This window comes from Paralichthys olivaceus, chromosome 6, assembly GCF_024713975.1.
Source record: "Paralichthys olivaceus isolate ysfri-2021 chromosome 6, ASM2471397v2, whole genome shotgun sequence".
Taxonomy (NCBI): domain Eukaryota; kingdom Metazoa; phylum Chordata; class Actinopteri; order Pleuronectiformes; family Paralichthyidae; genus Paralichthys; species Paralichthys olivaceus.
The window spans coordinates 12,457,378-12,477,532 of NC_091098.1; the positions used below are offsets into that span (position 1 = coordinate 12,457,378).

The 20,155-nt window shown below is 38.7% G+C and overlaps 1 protein-coding gene across 1 annotated transcript; it reads right to left on the bottom strand.

Annotated features, from left to right (window-relative positions):
- Positions 1–24: 24 nt before the first annotated feature.
- On the bottom strand, positions 25–19,576 carry sycp2 (synaptonemal complex protein 2). The gene is made up of 46 exons (XM_069526055.1): positions 19,252–19,576; positions 18,474–18,540; positions 18,213–18,353; positions 17,993–18,123; positions 17,798–17,900; positions 17,682–17,706; positions 17,303–17,388; positions 17,106–17,200; positions 16,970–17,004; positions 16,723–16,865; positions 16,552–16,604; positions 16,184–16,229; positions 15,628–15,732; positions 15,457–15,517; positions 15,086–15,234; positions 14,687–14,761; positions 14,366–14,452; positions 13,127–13,232; positions 12,584–12,729; positions 12,437–12,487; positions 12,072–12,135; positions 11,931–11,979; positions 11,727–11,806; positions 11,146–11,579; positions 10,920–11,047; positions 10,798–10,834; positions 10,646–10,710; positions 10,501–10,546; positions 10,372–10,415; positions 10,204–10,264; positions 9,790–9,955; positions 9,604–9,668; positions 9,326–9,514; positions 8,719–8,886; positions 7,894–8,047; positions 6,530–6,831; positions 5,522–5,806; positions 5,353–5,404; positions 5,016–5,144; positions 4,203–4,396; positions 3,782–3,876; positions 3,007–3,106; positions 2,764–2,822; positions 1,379–1,457; positions 996–1,052; positions 25–448 (listed from the first exon to the last, which is right to left on the bottom strand). The coding sequence occupies exons 2-46, from the start codon at positions 18,495–18,497 to the stop codon at positions 392–394; spliced, it is 4,821 nt and encodes a 1,606-aa protein (XP_069382156.1). The 5' UTR covers positions 18,498–18,540; positions 19,252–19,576; the 3' UTR covers positions 25–391.
- Between the last annotated feature and the right edge of the window lie 579 nt (positions 19,577–20,155).

A 20,155-nucleotide genomic window follows, 5' to 3' on the forward strand; every position in this document is an offset into this window, starting at 1 on the left:
GTCTTTTTTAAAGAATGGCTTCTCTCATGTTTAATCAACCTTTATTTTCCATGAAGAATCAGGTTGAGGTCTTTAAAAACAATGGTTAAGATTTTAAATGGAACTATTCAGTACTTAACCAACCTACAATCTATACCTTTCATCAATATAAATATCAGAATATAATAAAATTGCTTTTTTCAAACAAACATACAAACAACATATCCAGGTCAGACTAAACCAATTACATTTTCATAAAATAAAAGCAGAACATGAAAAAATTCAGCCGAACATTTTGGCACAAATTCAGCACAGGTCAACTACACAGCACATCATGTGGTGGTGAGATACATAACCTTGTTTACAGCATGGGGACCTGAAGGAACATCGTTCAACTCAAAATCGGTCTCCATCACGGGAAAAACAAAGCCTGCAGACCTTTCTTCACACTCTGGATCTCCCCCACTTGCTACAGAAGGTAAAGAATCACAACGAAACATTTAGGAAAGATATAGACACAATAGAGTTTCTGCAGGTTTCCACAAAGCTATGTCACAAACTACAGGCAGAGACAGTGGGCATCATTAGTCTTTCCTACAGCCAACCTGAGTGCACTGAGATCAATTCTAACTGGGTGTTTGTAGACCATCAATTATCAGTTCCATGTTGGTCTTGTTTGTATTTTTTTAATAATGTTTAATTTAAACGAAAACCCACAACCACATACTAAATAAAAGAGGGGGACTACACAAAGCTCTTGTTTGTAGTTAGATTACAGTGTGCAAATGTCTGTAGTGTTGAGAAAGAACTACAACACACATTATGCTAAAACTCATATTGTTGAAATCGACTTTTCTATAACCAGGGGACACCCTGACACAAACACCTTCCAGGACATAAATCCTCTCAAGTCTGTATATCATGTACTGACTGAGTAGAGAACACAAAATGAAAAGACAAAAAGCCAGGTCAATGTTTCGTGCCTAATCCATCAAACCTGTGACTTGTCAACTCACCATCTCACCCAGGAGTCGGTCCTGAACTGACTTCATATCTTTCCTCATCAGGCACATCTGAAAACAGCAGGCAGAGCAGCAGGGTTTTAGCGGTGGGAACATAGAATGTGACAGTCAGGTCAAGCAGGGCGCCAGCTGACACATGAGACAACGAGATAAGCAAAATGCTGCAAAGGCCACTCAGCGAAAAACTGGTTGGAAAGACAGATTGACAGACAGAGGTGACATGTTCTATTTAAAAAGTAGATGGTCTGAGAATAAATATTCTTTCAAAGCTACCTGGGCTCTGGATTTTACAAAGCAAGTGAGAAGTTCATCCCATGAGCAACACATTGAAGCACATATTAGACACTGGCTGTAAAGTTCAGGCCTGAGAGTCAGACCTGGGATGTGAATACTCTCTCCTCGTACTCCAAGCTGTGACACACATTGCTCTGGAGGGCTTTCTTCAGGGTCTCGTTTCTGGGGGAAAGAAGACAAGCAATCAATAACCAAATGAGAAAGCCCCAAAGAAGGGGAGAGAACACACAGGGTAAGTGTAAAGGAGAAATAAATACACTAATGTAGTGATGTGCATGTTAAAGGGGAGTATGAGACACACTGATGCACTTTTTCAATTCAAAAACTGCCAGGAGGGATATTTTGTTACTTGTGGCCAAATGTTGAGTAAAACAATACTGTTGGAATCCTAATTTTATGACCAGCCACTTGATTACATATGTTAACTAAAATGTCACTCAGCAGAGTGCATACCTCTGTTGAGGCGGTCCCCTTAATTTCAATCAAGCTTCACCAAACTGCACACACTAATAGATATCAGGTCCCTAAATGTGTCTCATCGTTTTTATCAAGATCCATGAATAATTCCCAAGGAAAATGTTGAAAAATGCCATATCTGGCTATGTGTGGAAAACTTGCTCTGCCCCCTGATACAGATCTGCACCACACGAGGTTCTTCCCTGACCAATACCACATCCTTCCACTGAGGAATTTATGTCATTTTGTTTACAAACAGAACAACCAACAAAACATCTTTGTGAAAACACAACCTCCATGGAGCATGGGCAGAGGTGAGACTTCCAAACAAAACCTGAGCACTTTCATGGGCATCAAGTCATTTCTAAAAGCTGTTCTAATATATACAGGGTTTCCCGCAGCGCTTTATAGTTAAGGCAGCCGCCTTGACAACAACGGCCCCCCGCCTTGACTACGTCCCCCAGTGCCCCCCCCCGATCCAACACACCGTGGCTCCATTGGCGTGGCCTGTTGGATCGGGGGGAGGGGACATGGCACTGTAGTTCCCACGACTGCTCACCACCTTGACTGACTAATTTACGGACTAATTTACTGCGGGAAACACTGATATATATATATATATTATAATATATATTTTTGTCATACCCATTAACTTTGACTGGTTATTCCAACCAGAACTGCCATTTGCAGTAAAGACCAACAGTGGATAATAGTAGGGCAAAGCTTCCCAAATAATCATTAGTGAACTCAGCTTAGTCATATGAAGAAGCGCTGGATAAAAATAGCTTGTGCTGTTGGGTGCATATCTAGATTATGATGATAAGCCTGAGGAAAAACTTATTTTCCTATAAAGCTTGTTCCTCAAACTAAAGTGTGTTATTCATCCTTGCACAGAGAGGGATTTAAGCCTGTGGGAAGTGCATTGATCAGTGTGTAAGGAACACAGCATCACACAGACAACATGACTCTTTCACTGCTCGCACAAACAGAAACACCAAGTCCCAGGCTTCACCTCCTGGTTTCCTGCTCCTTGTAAGAATGGAAAGCCACCGCCTGTTTTTTCCAGTAAATCTGTGAAAGAACAAACACAGACTCTGGATAAATCAATTCCAACAACACATCATATTTAGTGACAGTCTCATATTACAGAATAGTGATATATTTTCTTTAGGGAATGATACTTTCCACATCCCCTCTAAACACAGCTAGTTAGCAAACGTGGGTGTGAGCTCTAGAAAGAGGCAGAGTGACCCACTGTCAGGTCTTTCTCCATGTTCCTGAGCGCTGTGTCATCTTGCTCCAATTTGTGAATCTCTTCCAAGAGGACCTTGTGAACCTGTTCAAGCTTCTGTGTCCTGTGGAGAGAGAATCAATCAGTATAAAATACAAATATTAAATGGAAAGCAAACAAAAAAAAGTACAACAATATTTCAGACTGTAAGAGAAAGACAGGACATTGTAGAGTCTTCCAGAGTACTATGGAAGAGAAAATACAAAACATGGAACTTCTTTGGGAACTCAACACTGAATACGGACTGTGCAGATACAGTTGTCATCTCAGATTCTGATTCAGTCAATGGCGGTAGCTGCCAGGGGATGCAGTGATATTATGATGGTGGATTTTTATGCATGCAGTATGCTATCAAGCAAACCTGGTACACATAGTGCCTGCTTGCATGTCGTGGAAACACACGCAGCAAAAATGGTATCTACAATAACTACCAACTACCACTAACATTAGGAATAATATGTGGTAAAAGGTTTCTAGATGTTTTGACTGTTCTCCAAAGCAGTGAGAGAGAAAGACACCTACAGTTGGGTAAAGAGCGTTGCACACAGCTCTACGATAAAACAACAGCGCAACACAGAGATCTATTATGCAATCATGAGAAGTGTTAAAAATGTTTTGATCATTATAACTGTGGTGAGACAAATTAGACCGCCAGAGTCAAGGTAATTAATGGGAAACACTGCTGTGTATGGAAACATTTCCTTTATGGTTTCTTTACACTATTTACATACTGACTGACCTTTGTTTGGTGACTTGCATGTGGAAGGAGGACACATGTTGCTGGACAGTCTTCAGTGACTGCTTGTTGTAAACCTCCACCATCTTGTAACGGTTCTGAATATACACATTAGAAACAGTGGTTTTAAAGGTCATCATTCAATATGTCAGTGGATCAGTATTGCTGAAAATAAATCTAAAGAGAAGAGGTGTGATGTGTTCAGAAGACTATGTTAAGTTAAAAAGGTATTAACTATTTATTTAATACACAGGTCTGCCATTCCTAAAATATGGTAAGTGGTGTTAACAACCGTTTTAAACATGCTTCAGATACATAAGAGGAACAGCATGATATACTGTCATGAATGCAGGTAATGCTGTCTCCACTTGCTCTGTTATAATGTGTCACTGTGTACAAGTGTGTGTGTGTGTGTATGTCCAACCTGGAACTTCTTCTTTAGCTCAGAGCTGAATTGCTGGCACACCTTACTCTGGTTAACAGCAATTCTAGGCAACTCCAAATCTTCATCCATGTCTATGTCTCCACTGACCTCTTCGACCTCCCCTTGACTGGAGCGTACCGTGTGAAAAGAGGACATGACCTGGCTCACCCCACCTTCAGCAGACAACTCAGTGACTGAGGACAAAACACAGAGCCACAGATATGAGAGGATAGATATTAAATTTCTCATTAGTGCATTTTTTCCAAACTAAAAAGGAAAGCATAGAAAAAAGGCTCTCTGCACAAACTGTACATAATTATATGTAAAGAATGTATCTAATCGAGTATTCATAAATTAGCTTTTATTTTAACACAAATTAAATCTTTCTAATGGTGATTTGACACCAAAGCTTTCCTGCTTTGCCCACTTTTTATGAATTATTTTGAACTGGATGTGACCATCAGGTCCAGTTGCTTAAACAATTACAAAATATATGAAAACTTAATACATACATATTAGAAGTAACACTATGAAAACTTGGGAAAGACTTTTATTGTGTTAATAGCTTTTAGTATGTAAATGATGAACTGAGAAGTGACTCATCACTAAGATGATCAAACTGAACATATTAACAAAGGATAAAAGAAAATTCAAGTTTTTTTAAAAACCAACATTGTGACATTCAAAGTGTGATTTCTGCATAGGTTTTTACAGGTTCTCTACAAGATTAAATTGATTTGAGATATTTATCCATCTGAATACGATTTTATCCCTGTATAAATGCACCACTAATTCACAAGTAACGTGTCTTACGGGACTTGAACAACTTCCTTGGCTTCATCCGAGGACAATGCTGCGCTCTCATCTTGCTTTTCTTCTTCTCTTCCTTCTCATCTTCCTCAGAATTACTGGATATGGAGACGTGCCGCTTGCGACTTGGTCCTTTAAAAAAAACAACTTACAATACATAACCAATAATATGACAGGTTTTTAACAAAAGAACTTGGGATAATATGTAGTGATTTGAACACACTTCATAAAGTGTTCATAAAGACTGTTTCATTAAATGTAATTTTCTACCTAATTGTAAACTAATAGGGAAGTCAAGTTTCCATGTGAAAGATCAAGCAGGACACAAAATGTCTTCTACCTGACATAAGAGGCTGTTCTGGCTCCACATCTGAGTCTGAGTGTGGTGTTTTCTGTCAGGATAGACAGTAATGCATTATAACTCATTAAAGGTTTTTCAGTTCCGCTGCTGTCTATTCAATCACTATCATATAAACATGAAACATGAAGAGTAATAAGGCCATCCATACCTCTGTTTTGTGAAACACAGTCAGAGCAGCACTGGGGCTTTCCTTAACTCTGCCAGTCAGCACTGATGACTTTGTGGACGATTGGCTGAGTGAAACCCTGGTTACTGAAGACACTTTACCTATGCCATATAGGTTGCTATTGTTGTCTTCAGGGAAAGGTGACTGTGGAGGAGAGGGCAAGGATGGCTTTTCTAGCTCAAAGAATGAGGAGGTCAGCAGGGGTTGAGTGAACACAGGCAAAGGAGACTGAGGTGCTGGTGAGAGACACTGCTGATTTGGACTGATCTGGAAACAGAAAGGGAGATGACATTGAAAGTGATGAGACAATGATGGACAAGAGGAATGGAGCAGCTCATTTGGTGGTGATCTAATCATCAAACTCATCATGGATGACAGTCAACAGTGAAATGATGAAGACATTTTCCATAGTGGCACAGATGAAACGCTGCAGCACAATTATCTGTTCTGCCTGAAGTTAAATAAGTAATTTCAATCATACTATTTAATTGTTCAAATCATTATGTGTAATTCCATCATTTCCAACATAAATACATGATATTTGTTATTAGGATCATTTGTATTTCTCTAATGGCCACTTCAGACATGGTACCACACATTCACCCCTGACCTCAAAACCTCAAAAATGGTTGTGGAGGGAGCAAAGTTTTACTTCTTCAATATCTCTGTTCAACTAGCAAGGTTACAGATCCACTTACTTAAGTTCTATGTTAAAGTTTATGAAGGCCTTTGGTCATAAATCACACATCCAGTCACGTGACTAGTGGTTCTCACATGACTACACAGTGGTGTCAATGACGTCCATGTAGTGTAAAGGTGCGTGATCCACTCAAACGTGTTAAATACCAGGGAACCTCTCACTAGACTAGTCTAGTTGGAATTGACAAGCACAATATGTTCTAGACTGCACTGCCCAGTTACACAGAAAAAGCATTTGACTCTGATTCAAACCCTTGAGCTACAGAGGACAACAGGAAGGTGCTGTGTTACCTCTGCTGCGCTCGGTCCAATGGGAGGATTGTATGCAGCGTTTCGATATCTCAGTGAGGCGAGAGAGGCGGCAGACTGGATGGATTGAGTCCTAGATGTGCTGTGCTTCTTTTCTGCATTGTAGTGAGAGGGGGGCTTGAAGATTCCATTACTGCTGACTGTAGAGCGAGGTTTGGGTAGCAGCAGGATTGGCGAGGGGGTGTCCTGGCCGGCAGGGTCAGGGGAGGCAGGGAGTGGGGATCCCCGCGGGGTGACAAGAGGAGAGAAGGTCAAATCCAAGGTTGAGACTGACCCCGCATCAGCTGTGAGGGTCCAAAATAAACACAGATGTTCAAACAGCTGGCCACAGGAGGAGGATAGAGAGTAAAAGGTCAATATATACATGCTTTGCTACGCATCAACTTACAGTTAGGAGGCTGTCGAGCAACAGGGTTATTTATGTAAGAGTTTTAAAACTTAAATACAAAATATATTATAACTGAAATGGCTAAAACAATGCTTTACATAACCACATCATAACCACGTACACAGCCATAATAAAAGCTGTTTTTTAGTCCAAGTGAAACTCATAAAGAACATAATAGATAAAACTGGAAATATAAAAAGACAAAATAAATGCCATCCAACAATCAGTAGAAAAATAGATTAAAAAAAGACAATGCTATATATATTGTTTGAGACGCTGAACACCCAGGTAAGACTCCTTCATAGAGACCGAATACAAATTGAGGATGTCAGGTCCAGGTGAACCGTGCTGGGGGGATGGTCTTGACTGTTTTGTTGTGATATCGCACAGGTTACTTTACTTATTTTTACTGTATTTGAATATGTTCACATTTATACAGAACCTAGACCTGCTTCATGATGACAAAAAGTCATTGATCTCACTTTATGGGCAATAGACCTTCATGTACATCTGAAAGACAGGCACTAAGAGAGGGCAGTGTTATACAGAGGTCTGCTTGCCTGGTGAGAGCTGTATGTCCATCCCAGGAACACACAAAGCCAAGTGTGTGAGAGAGTGAGAGACTATTAGCAGGGCAAAGAGCACTGCACACAGATCTACAATAATGCCATGGAACAAACACTCTTTTTAAGACTTGTGATGTATTAATGAGAAGCGTGAAATAAAATTGATGATGATGAAACTGTGGTAGGACAAATTAGACAATGAAAGGCCTCCACAGTTTAAGTAATAAGAAACATTAGGGACCGTTAAGTAATGTACTGTATGCGCCCACTGTGATGGAATTAATAATCCATTTGACCCCATCATGAAACATAGAGTAGACATTAGCTGATATCAAAGGAGTCAAATGACTGTTATCTAACTCAGATGTTGGTGAGTATCTGTCCAGTCTTACATCTCATCCTCTCAATGGAAGGAGGCGACGGACAGAACGAGGTCTGGCGAGCAGCCAGCTTCTCCTTCAATGCATTCATCTGTTCTTGGACAGGGGTGATTTTTTTCTTACTAAACTTCGAAGTGACTTGAAGGACATTCTCAGGCTTCTTCTTCTGAAAAACAGAGTGTGTCTGTTATATATCTGAATCAAGAAACCCAAAACCTGTTCAGGCCCACAACTCGCTCAGTGACTACATTCAAAAATTATGCTACAGTCCATACTAACTAAACAACATCATCAGTGACTAATCAGAAGTATTGTATATTCTTCAGATTTAAGTACTGTAAACTAATATATGTGGAATGTCAACAAGATTTACAGCTGATTTACAGCTGCCTGCGGTGGAAATGTTCTTTGTAATTGCCTGACAAAAGCAAAATTGTTTTCCATCCCTTGCATTACTGCTAGTTTATGTTTGTTTCAATGAAATTAGCCCCAAAAGCATTAGATGATGCTTGAGGGACAAATGGAACCATCTGTCGAGTTTAGTGTAGCTCTGATGTAGTTGATATCAACCATGGAGGATGTCATTAAAATGTTAGACATTACAAATATCAGTGCCATAAATTATTAACCTGTTTGGATCATTGTAGTTTTACAGCCCAACACAAAAAAAGCAAAAAAGAGGATTAGACAAAAGTCAGACAAAACAAATCACTAAGTTGAACATGCTTCTAGTGACATTGATGTTTTCTGATAAACTAAGATACACAGATGCTTTATGGGATGAATGGATAATCGTTTCATGAGGATAACATGAAAAATGAACTCTATGACCTGTACCTTGGAAGTAGATGGCTGTTCTGACTCTATATCCAAGCGGCTGCTGAGATGACTGCTCTCTAGTTTCAGGGAGCCTTTGGTTGGTTGTTTGGTATTAGACTTTTTCTTCATCTCCTGAGCAGCCTCATGAGTTTTCTCAGTGTTATTCAGATGGTCATAGGCAGAGTACTATTATTAAGGGACAAAGAAAATATGATTTTTATCTATTTCCAAGATCACGATAATAATTTGCTTTGTTATGCTCCTCCTCATGGTATGAGTTGATCCCACTTGTGTTTTACTTGGGTTGTGAAATGTGCCTAACTCAAATTTCAAACAGTATATGATTAAATACATGCGATTAATATCAAGTGTTTTAGGTCCTTGTCTAAATCTTCTGTTCACTTGTTCAAGAGAACATATATATTCAAAGTAAGTTACATTATTTTACATGTTCTTGCTAAGGGCCTTTTAAAACACAGACACAATTTGCTTGACATCTCTCATGAGTAATTCATGTTGTCAAAATACCAAAATGGTGATTGGTCAGATCTGTGTCATTTGTTCTGCAGTGTTTCAAAAGAGGACAAACTGGCAAAACAGACACAGGTTTTAGAGAAGCATTTGCCTTAGGAGCAGGAGGCCTCTCTGACTCTGACTGGCTTTCGTCAGTATCTGCCTCCCTGTAGCTCTTGGTAGAAGTGGCTGCAGCTCTCCTGGGCCTCCTGCCTGCTGCATGTGGTCTGTTGGGTGCTTCTGCTGCTGGCTTCACCATCTTCTTTGGCTGCTCCACTCTCGCCTTCACATTTTGCTTCTGCTTAAACAAGAGTGACACACTGTGGCTGACTGTGATAGTGCATTACAAGCTTAGAGCAAATGATTTATATAAAAGCAATACTGCCTTACTTTATTTGGTTTGGTGTTACCCTTTACAGGTTTTGGGGAGGGAGATGGCAAATGTGACGATTCCCCTGATCAGAGATAAAGCACATCCTCTTTATGGAAATACTAATGTCTGCCTGTGATCTTATCAACATCCAGTCTAAATGGACAAGTAAATAAAAGCATGAATGTGCAGCTTTGTGAGCTTACATGAAGTTTGAGGTGTCTCAGCTTTAGGGTTGATGGGTGCCTGCCTTGAATATTTGGTAACTTTGGGTTTGGGTTTCCTGCTTGACTCCCTCAGCCAGCTGACCTCTGTCATGGTATAGTCTGTATCGGTGTCACTAAACAAATGCTTTTTCACATGCTGCTTCTCCTGTTAAACAATAGGAGTGGGGAATAGAGAGATATATTTAAGGAGAGAAAAATCAAGGGAGCGAAAACTGAAAGCAATGAGATATTTTTCAATGATTGCTGTATAATTATTGTCCCTATGAGTGTAAGCCTTTTGGAAAGCTGAACATTTTCTTATTTTGCAACATTTGTGTGCTTTCCGTCTATTTTCTGATTAAATAATTACATGAGCACAGCAAGCACAAACACACAGAGTATATGAAAGTATACTTTTGTCACAGATTGTCCTTTCTTGGTTGTGTTGTGGGATCTTGAGGAGTCATGGATGTCACTGTCAAATAATATGGGAGATATGGAATTAGACAGATTCTAATACGAACTATTTACAGAAGGTTACTGTGTTTTAGCCCAAAGGTGATTCTCCACTGTGAGACCTACCTGCTTAATGAAGCAGAAGTGTTATTGAGGGGTTGTTCCTTTCCCTAAAGAGCAATTATTAAGACTTTAAACACCACAGTGGTACATCAAGATCTGAGATATAAAATGACTAACTATAGTATTGTTTACCCCAATAGTTGATGGTGTATCAATTCTGAATGCAAAAATATCCTTTCTGTTCAAAAGAAAAAAGGCGTTTTATACATTCTAAATTTCACTAAACGTCAGAGATATATTTGAATGTACTTGAAACCTTTAAATTGAATTATTTTACCTCGAAGAGTTTGTTGCTCTTTTATTGTGGGATTTCATCATGTTTAAAGCTCTGGATGTATCTTTCTATTGCAGGTAAAGATAATCTTTAGTTAATCAAGCAGGAAATAAATGACTTAAGATACAGCTAGGAATAAATAAAGTATTGCTTACATTAGCAGTTGGTAACCAGCTCATATTGAAGATTGGCCTGTTACAAAAATACAAACGATCACTAAGTGGTATGGTTATGCCGAAGTGACATTTATAACATTGCAGAGCCCTGCAAAGCATACCTGTTAACAAGAGGAGGAATCAAGCTCCCATGGATATTTTCTGCTTTATGTTTTGCTGTGGATTGAGTGTTAGTCTCATAATGGCTAGAGATGATCTTCACCATGCTTTGTGCAACCTTTGCATCTCTCTGAGTAGTGACAGTAGAAGGTGTGAGAATAACAATATACAGGAAAACAAAGAATTGAAGAATCAGCATTAATCCCCTAAAATTAAAACAATTCATACCTTCTCTTTGTTTGAGAGTTCCCTGTTAGTTTTAGCCCTAATGTTGGGTGTTACTCTCTCCTGCAGTGATGTTGTGTTGGGGGCCTTGACTGGAGCTTTTTTTGGAACAGCATCTGCCTCTAGTGACATCTGGCCTTTAGTCTTGCCTTTGCCCGAGCCACCTCTCTGGGGTTGCTGCACTTTGGGAGCACACAAGGTGGAATAACACTGGTCTGCAGTGGTTCTGCTTTTTGAGTGCCCATTGATATCAGACAGTTTTGTCTGAGATGCCTCTCCAGGTGCACAATCTTGGGTTCTCTCACTGAGGACCTGCTGCAGGCGCTGGGTGAGTTTGGTATGGAGCTGCTTTTGACTGATTGTGCCTGATTCTGGAACTGACAATCTCAGTGCTGAGGATGAGCACTCCTGCTGGTGTGACAAACTTGACTGAGGATCTAAAAAGGAAAATTACTGAATTTGAAAACAAAAAATAGGTTTGATAATATTTAATTTTACCTGGATGTCGTGTGTGTATTACTATATATTACTGTGCAAAACATTTAGTGATGTTTTAGAATTAGTGAAGATATTTGATAACTTACCAGGTCTTTGCAGAGTATTTACTTTCTGTGTGGGCATCGTTACCATTTCAGAAACTGACAGTCTGCCCCAGTTAGAAGATCTGAGATTTGAACATAGAAACATGTAAGCCTCATATACACCTATTGCATAAACAAAAACATCCATGACCAAATCAGAGCATATATCTGCAGTGCGTAAGTGTGGTGGTTCTCCACAGAGCTTACATGCTTCTCACAGTTCTGGGCTGGGTGTCAGGCACAAAATTATTATCCTCTGTAAATAAAACAATAAGGGATGGATTCAACAGTCAGTGAAAGATAATGATGTTACTGTATCTTTGGGTAAAGCTTCAGTCAATACAATACCCAGGGACTGTTCTTCTCCCTGTCCAGTTTGAACTTTATCTACTGCTTTTTCCAAAGGTGTGTTCTGTACAACAAGCAGAAACAACAAATGTCAGTGTATGATATAGATGGTTTAAATATAACTTTATACAAATTATAGTAGATATGCAGACATATGCAGCTGTGCTGGTTGGTACCAGAAACATCAATCATTATCTGGGCTTGATTTTCTTCTCTTAACAGTTATGTAATTAAGACAATGGCAATATTAGGTCTATCGTATCATACATTCATATACTGAAAACATTTCAGAAAGACACTGCAGAAGTAGAGAATGCATAGTACCTTAACTTTAGAAATTAAAAATAATAATTTGATGTTTATACCTTTTCGTGTTTGCCAACATTGTTGTTATCCACCTTTTTGGTGGCCAAGCTCTAAAGAGACACAGAGAGCACGAAACTGAAGTTTAATTCCAAAGAGCACTAAGAAAATCTGTGTTGTATGTTAAGTAATAAGTGTGTGTGTCACACCTGCTGTACCATGCCCCCTGCTGTTGTGCTGCTGGGAGTTGTGTGATGACTGCAGGTCTTTAGTTCTCTCAGGTAAAATTCACCTTGCCTATCACATGAACGAACCATCAGCAAAGATGGCTTCCCTTTACCCTTGGATAGAGTGTCTAAAAGGAAGGGGGAAAAAAAATCAACAATATGCGACAAGAAGACAAGGGGGGCGATGACCAAGAGGGTCAGAGTCTGAATGCCAACAGGATGATGAATCCAAAGTGTATTCAGATGCAAGTTATGAGTAGTGTCTTAACACAAACATGATCTTTACTTTAATAACTGTCACTTTCGAACAGCATATTTTGATACAAAATAAAGGTGCCCTGTTCAACATTAAATTAAATACAACATAAAAGCTAATGTGTCAATTTGCAGTTAACTAAGAGCAAAGCTGTTAAAAACCAAATTACATTAATTATAATGTTTTCTTTAAGACTGAAGACATGGTTAACATACACATGTGCCTCCTGGTTCAACAGCAATACCTTACAGTCTGTAGTGTGCACTTACTTTGCATAACAGCAGAGAGCGAACCAGCACTGTGCACACTTCCTCCTGTACTGTTGCTTATGAAAGTGGTGGACTCTGAAATCCTCATCTTGGCAGGGGTCAGTATCTGAATGGAAAATCAGAATGGCTGTGTCTGTAAATCTTTTGTTTGGGCACATTTATTTGTGTATATAATGTACACACTCTGCATTTTTTTATTTCATTTTATTCTTTTTCATTCTATTCCTTTTCTTTTATATTTTGTATCATCTTGTCTACCCCATTCTGACTTGATTGCTGCTGTAACAACTGAATTTCCCCCAGTGTATAATGGGCAATTTAAATGTGATATCCAAATTATCCCCTAAATTAACTAAATGTCATCCTTTATTCCATTTTTAATGGCACAGGATCACAGAAACACAGAAATGTTACTGTCAATAAGGATTCAGTGTCTTGCAGAATAAAAAGCACAGAAAAGCTTGAACCTGATATAATCGTTACCTCGCTATTGACACCCCCTACTGGCTGTTTGAGTGACATACTGTATTCATTTGTTTCATTATGACCAAAAATACAATGTGTGTGTATGTATGTGGTTACTACTGCTTGCTGCAATCTCAAGTGCAGTCAATTAAAATCAACACATTCATTAATCTTTACCATCCTCAAAATTCATTCCTCCAAACACCTTACAATTGAGTAATATTTTGCAGCATTTAAATGTAGTGTTGCTTACTGAACTTCAATTTCAAGCATTTACTGTCATTGAAAAGCTGTACAATGAAACTTAAGTGCAACTCCTCTCAGTGGTACAAAGAGAAAATGAAAAATACATTGGAGTACAAAGAAAAAATGGACTAACTGTACATTTAGTGAATTAACATGAATAACATATAAATATATAAATACGTTCCTCTAAATTCTTGAGGGAATCAAACAAACACTAAGTAAACTGTTCAGGTCGTAATAACTTCTGATGAGAGCTGGTGTTTTTTGTTTAAGTGAAAATTGAACGGGAGGACATCCAGACAGGAGACTCAGACACGATACAACCAAACCGCTGCTTCTGTCCTGATCCTGAAGCAGTGGCGCTAATTGTCTATCATTGGCAGTCCGTCGTGGAAATCCTGAATTCAAGCTTTTGTGTTGGGACGCCACTCAGAAATGTTACCAGCGGAAACACTGCATTAAATGATCATTATTACATTTAAATGCTACATAGTTTTTGTTTTAATATAAAATGCAAAACTCTTCTACCTGTACAGGTGCAGTCGGAGCAGGCAAAAGATAGGGGGCGGTGCTTATCTCGGTTTCACCAAGGGACACTTGGCTCTCTGGGACGACCTCCATGGAGAGTGGCATGCAGTACAAACATCTCAACAGTAATTTCGGTTGTCACTTTGATGCTTTTTCAAAATGTTCAAATCAGTTCAGATATAATAATATCACATTGATGTAAATCTCATTACAAAGGCCAAGCACCTCCTATAAATTCCTTCATATGTTGGCATCCGTGATGACCACATTAATCATCATAGCTGTAATATGACAGAATTATGTTAACCGACCATACCATACCTGGGAGCTGTTCTCCTCCATGATGATTTTAACTGTAGTCTTCACCACTGATGTGCCCGTCTTCCCTACAAAGCCCTGAAAGGGAAAGATGCTTGTGAATGTAAATCATCTGATTGAAAATCTTCTCTAGACTTTGCTTGGCGCAAAAGCAAGAATGCTGTGGTTTTTACAAGCCAGGAAGTGTTAAACCAAAGTGAAATGTTACAACTAGATATTCATTAAAATTCATTAAGAGTCAAAACTTCTTGTCAAAGGATGCCAAGTTCCTCTCAAAGTTATTATTCTACCAATCACATTTTCTACTTGTGCATTTTGGTGTGAAAAACAAAACAAAATAATGATAAATATTCCTATTGGCATTGTGACCAATATGGAGGGACTGAATGAGCCATGGCCTACTTTGTTTTTGCTTTGTCCGTAGATGCTACGAGCAGCCTGCTGGATGTCCAGAGAGGAGCTGAAGTGGATGGTAAGACTCCATCCTTCAATCCCACCAACCATCACCACCTCTGACAGTTTCAACTGCAAGACTTTCCTCTTGCCTTCCTCTGGAGATCAAAAAACACAGTATATGATACTGTACTCTCAGCCCCACACACAAGAAAATACTTAAAGGTGTTTAAAAACACATAAATCTTAAGTTCAGATCTGCATCAAAATATCTGTGCTCTTTTCTGGATGGGTGGATGTATTGAATACCATAATACGCAACATACTATATACTGTACAGTCAGTTTGGGATGAAATCTGCAGCTAGAAGCTTTGATTACCTTTAACAGTGTAGCTTTGGACTTCATTCTCATTGATACAGATCGTTTCCCACTGACCCTCCTACATGATGGGAAAATCACTCTATGTTAGACTGTGACAGATGTCTTATGTTATAAATATAGTTATAAGTTACACAGCATTTTGCAAATTGACTATTAATCTTGAAGTACCTCTCCGTCTCCATCGGCCAAAGAGAAGTAAAAGGAGATGCTGTGGCTGCCAAGGTTGAAGTCGATCCAGAATTCCTCCAACTTCTCATCAGCAGGCATCAGCAGCTGACAACAGAACCACAATCATTTCAACACAGCTACAAACAAACTTATTAGTATATGGAACAGTTCATAATAACAAGAGGGTACTTTTTTCCTTGGGCTGGGTGATAAAACAATAACAATAATAACTGCAATATATTTTTCATCAACAGCAATATAGCAAAACTCCAATGAATATCAATATAATGCTAATGAATTGTGAAAGCACAGTGAGAAGTTATATCACATAATCAATCAACCTCAGATTTGTTTCTGTTTATCAAGTGGTTGCCATTCTCTGCTGGTAAAGAAGAGTTTAAAACCAAAACCTTTATTCTGGAGCAAAAATCACAAAATTGAATCATGATAATCATTGAAATTAACTGATATGAACATTTCTTGATAACATTTTGATATTTTCTGGCATATTGCCTACTTGTTCCTATGTATCTTTGCACATCCTGTTTATACTGACCTCATACTTGTCCAGATAAACTTCCAAACAAGGGTATGAATACACCCTACAAGAGAGAACACTGACATTCAGTTATGTGCATCTTTATTTTGCAAAGCATGTGTCCTACCTTTGTCCTATCTAAAAACCAACAAATTCTGTACATTTAAAAAATCGTATAACAATATAATTTTTGTTATGAGCTTACATAGAATTACAGTGTATTCTATGGATGCTTGTTATCACTGGTGGTAAGAGACAGATCGATAGCCAAAATGGTCATTCTTATTTCTTTGTACTTTGTGTTCGAGCCAAAGGTGTGTACCAGCCAAACTCAATCATATGTAATGCCTTGTGAAGCACTGAGCTATGGTGTGTATGTATTTTACCTTCTCCTGTCTCCCTGCATCCCATTCACTAAATTGAGAAACTTCCGACAATCCTGAAATCACACACATTTACATTAAATTCTATGTAACATGTTGTAACATTACAACAATAAATTCCCACAGTATTGCAACAAAATGAAATTGCTGATGAGATAAATTAGTATATTTTACCGTCTCAAACTCAGAATCATGGATCTTGGCAAAGGCACTGGCCACATGCACCATGCTGAACCATCGATCTGCCAGCTCCCTCCTCTGGACAGGAGTGGCCATCCTGCACAATGCCTCGGTCAGGGCTGTCTGCAAGTCGTAATCTGACACAAAACCACTGTACTGTACATTTTTGGTAAGCAGTTTGTAAGTATGGTTCTTGATGAAAAAAAAAAGGAAAAGACATCATACTACTCATAACACTTACCACCACCCTCCAATATCCGACCAGCCAGCTTGATCCTGTTGAAAATTGTTCAACACAATTCAAGGTTGTGTAGCTAGTTCGAAATAAAATGTAATAATGACAGTGAGCCAGCTATGAGGAAACTACCAAGACATACATGATATCTGAGGCCTCCTGTGATGTTAGGATCTTCCTCTCTTTCTTGAGCTCCACTGGGATTTTGTCCAGAATTAGATTAAATTTACGAATTGCCTGTTAGAAAATCATTAGCAAGTTAATCTATGAACAAACACCTGACTCACAGTTTTTAGTGCTGCTCAAATAAGCTAAATGGTTATAAAAAAAATGTCAAACCTCCTTCTGGATCAGGATGTAGATTCTAGGATCAATTCCCAATTGACCAACAGGATACAGGAAGGACTCTGTGATTTTGTATGTTCCTACAAACAACATATAGGAATACTATCTTCAATAGAGACTTAGCACATAAACGGTTTATATTAACTAAGGTTTATCATGAAAGCGTTTAAAGTTAAGCTCTGAGATGGTCCTACAATGATTGTCCTGTATTTTAAAGCATCATTATCTTTCATGTTAATGTATTGCCACAATCGTTCCTTTTATAAGTGAGAGTTACCTCAAAACAACATTGAGAGCACCTGATTTAACTGTGCCCTCAAATATTAAACATGCACTGAGGTTGAATCAGAAATTAAGAAATGTACGAGCGTACCCTCTTTGGAAGCTTCATGTACCACCTATAAGAGAGGACAGAAATCCGTTTTCAGAACGGACACTTACATGACTGTTTTATTATAGTAAGTGTTTTACTGTTAGACATTAGCTCACCATTAGGGCATCAAAGAAATCCTCAGAAAGGTTGAACAAAGTCTCATCCCACTGTGGGCCACAGTGGATCCACAGCTGCCTGCATTTCTCAAACCACTGTACCATGTGCATAAAACCAGATTCAATCAAGAGCTGAATACATTTACTCATAGAGCACTCACACACAATTTGGCTTTATATATTAGATGTATACTTATCTTTTTGATAAGGCCACGAACTATCATTCCAGCGAGGCCTTGGCCACCAGGTAGTTTCAGTTTGTCCCCATATTTGGAGATGATAGCAAGAGCCAGACTAGCTGATTTGGAATCTTTTTGATCCAAACACTAAACAAACAGCAGAGACATGATTTCATTACACCTGCAAACAGCACATTAGCATGGCATGTTCGTCAGTGTGATGGGCCACATCCTACCTTGTGGACAAGTTTATCCAATTTGGTGAGAAACTGTTGGGAACAGTTTAAAGAGGTCCCTTCATGTATGTCCCTTTGCAAGAATACATCCAGTGCGTGGGCACCCCCACTCTTCAAGACCTCACCAATGACTTTCTCCAACTGCGTAACAAATGCAAACTTTTTCATTGTTACAGTACTTCATCAACAACTATTGGTGAAACGTTACGTTAAGTGACAGTAATGTTTGTAAGGTGAGCTGTTAAAGTACTGCATTCCCACCTGTGTGTCCTGAGCCGGTGCCATTCTTCTCTCCAAGTAGCAACGTCCTGTGCTGTCTTCAGAATAACTGTAAAGCAAAACTGTGATAAAGCTGCAAATCTTCAAGCAACTCGAACATGAATTTTAATGTATTTTCACTCTTTATTTAATTTATTTTCTACTCCCTAAATTGCTTCAACACCTTTTTGTATCTGTTTCCAGGAATAGAACCAATATAATCCTGGTTATAAATATACATACTGGCATAGAAAGTTTGTCTGTGCTCACATACTGTTATTGTAAAAGAGGTCTCGGATAAAAAACAATAAGCTGTAGCAGGACTCAGGTTTGTGTTTGAAAGCCATCATAACATTCCTTGATTAAAAATAATGAGGCGCCTAATCAAACAATATGAGCAGTTAGCATGACATTACATAACTGTGTTTACTGTTAGTGATGTTAACTAGCTAACCGCTGACAAGCTAACATTGTCCTGTTTATCTGTCATCATTGGTATAAACTTTTCCTGTAAGTAAGCTGATCAAAACTGTAGTAAATTAGTAAATATACTTAAATAATTAGAGCTTACTGAGGTACAACTCGTCCCATATATGACCTCATCACTCTTCAGTTTAATGCTACTCTAGTGTTAGCTTAAGATGCTAGCTGCTAATACTAGCGGCTAAACGTTAGCACTAGCAAACACTGATTTCCGGAGACAACGTTGAGTGACCTGTGAACAATTTTAAACGTTTAGGAGATGCCGTGTTATTTTTTTTGATCTTGTAATGTTACTCACCGTGGGGTAAAATCCAGCACGCTAACCTACTGGTTTATCATAGTTAGCATGTAGCCCCGTGAGAGACGCGCGAAATCTCAAAGTGCAGCGCGCGTGCGCAGAGCAGTTCCCGGCTCGTGTGATGGACTGTCACACTTAAACTCAGCGGGGGTGTTTCGAAGATTATGGATTCCTCCGCTCTAATGGAAAAGGTGAATCATGTTTCTCTGGCATCCCGCCTGCATTTTAGCCTTTGCAGACATGATCGTCTGCACTGGATGATTCCACTTTAACATGAATATGAGTCTTATATTGATAGTAGCACATTTCCCATCACCAGGCTGCCCTGGTCTCCTGACAGTAGTATCATCACCTTTAAATGAAGTTGGTCATGTATGTTTGTATTATGGTTGGATGAGGTTGGGTTCAAGTACAGTCTTTGTTTACCATGTGATCACTGGTAACCAACCACAGCTTCTGGTATATGAAGTGTTATGAAACTGTTATTGTGACAGATTACAAAATGTCTCAGTGGTTTCTCCCTCAGCAAACCTCATGATGAACATGCTGCCACATGGAGAGCTGCAATCATAATGCTGGCATTGAAACAAGTATTTAAAAGGCTGACAGTGTTAGATTAAGGGAGACAGGGAATTTCCGGTTGAGTGCGACAGTGCTTTCAAAGATTTAAACTGTACTGTCAGTTAATTAAATCACAAACAAGTTATGATAAACTAATTCGTTTTTTATGCCATAGTTATTATTTACATTATTTGTGTGATCTTTATATATACTTATATTTACATAAATATATTACTATTACTATATATATATATATATATATATATATATATATATATATATATATATATATGTACAAATATATAATGACAAATGATTTTGACATTTCAAAACGGACTGTCTA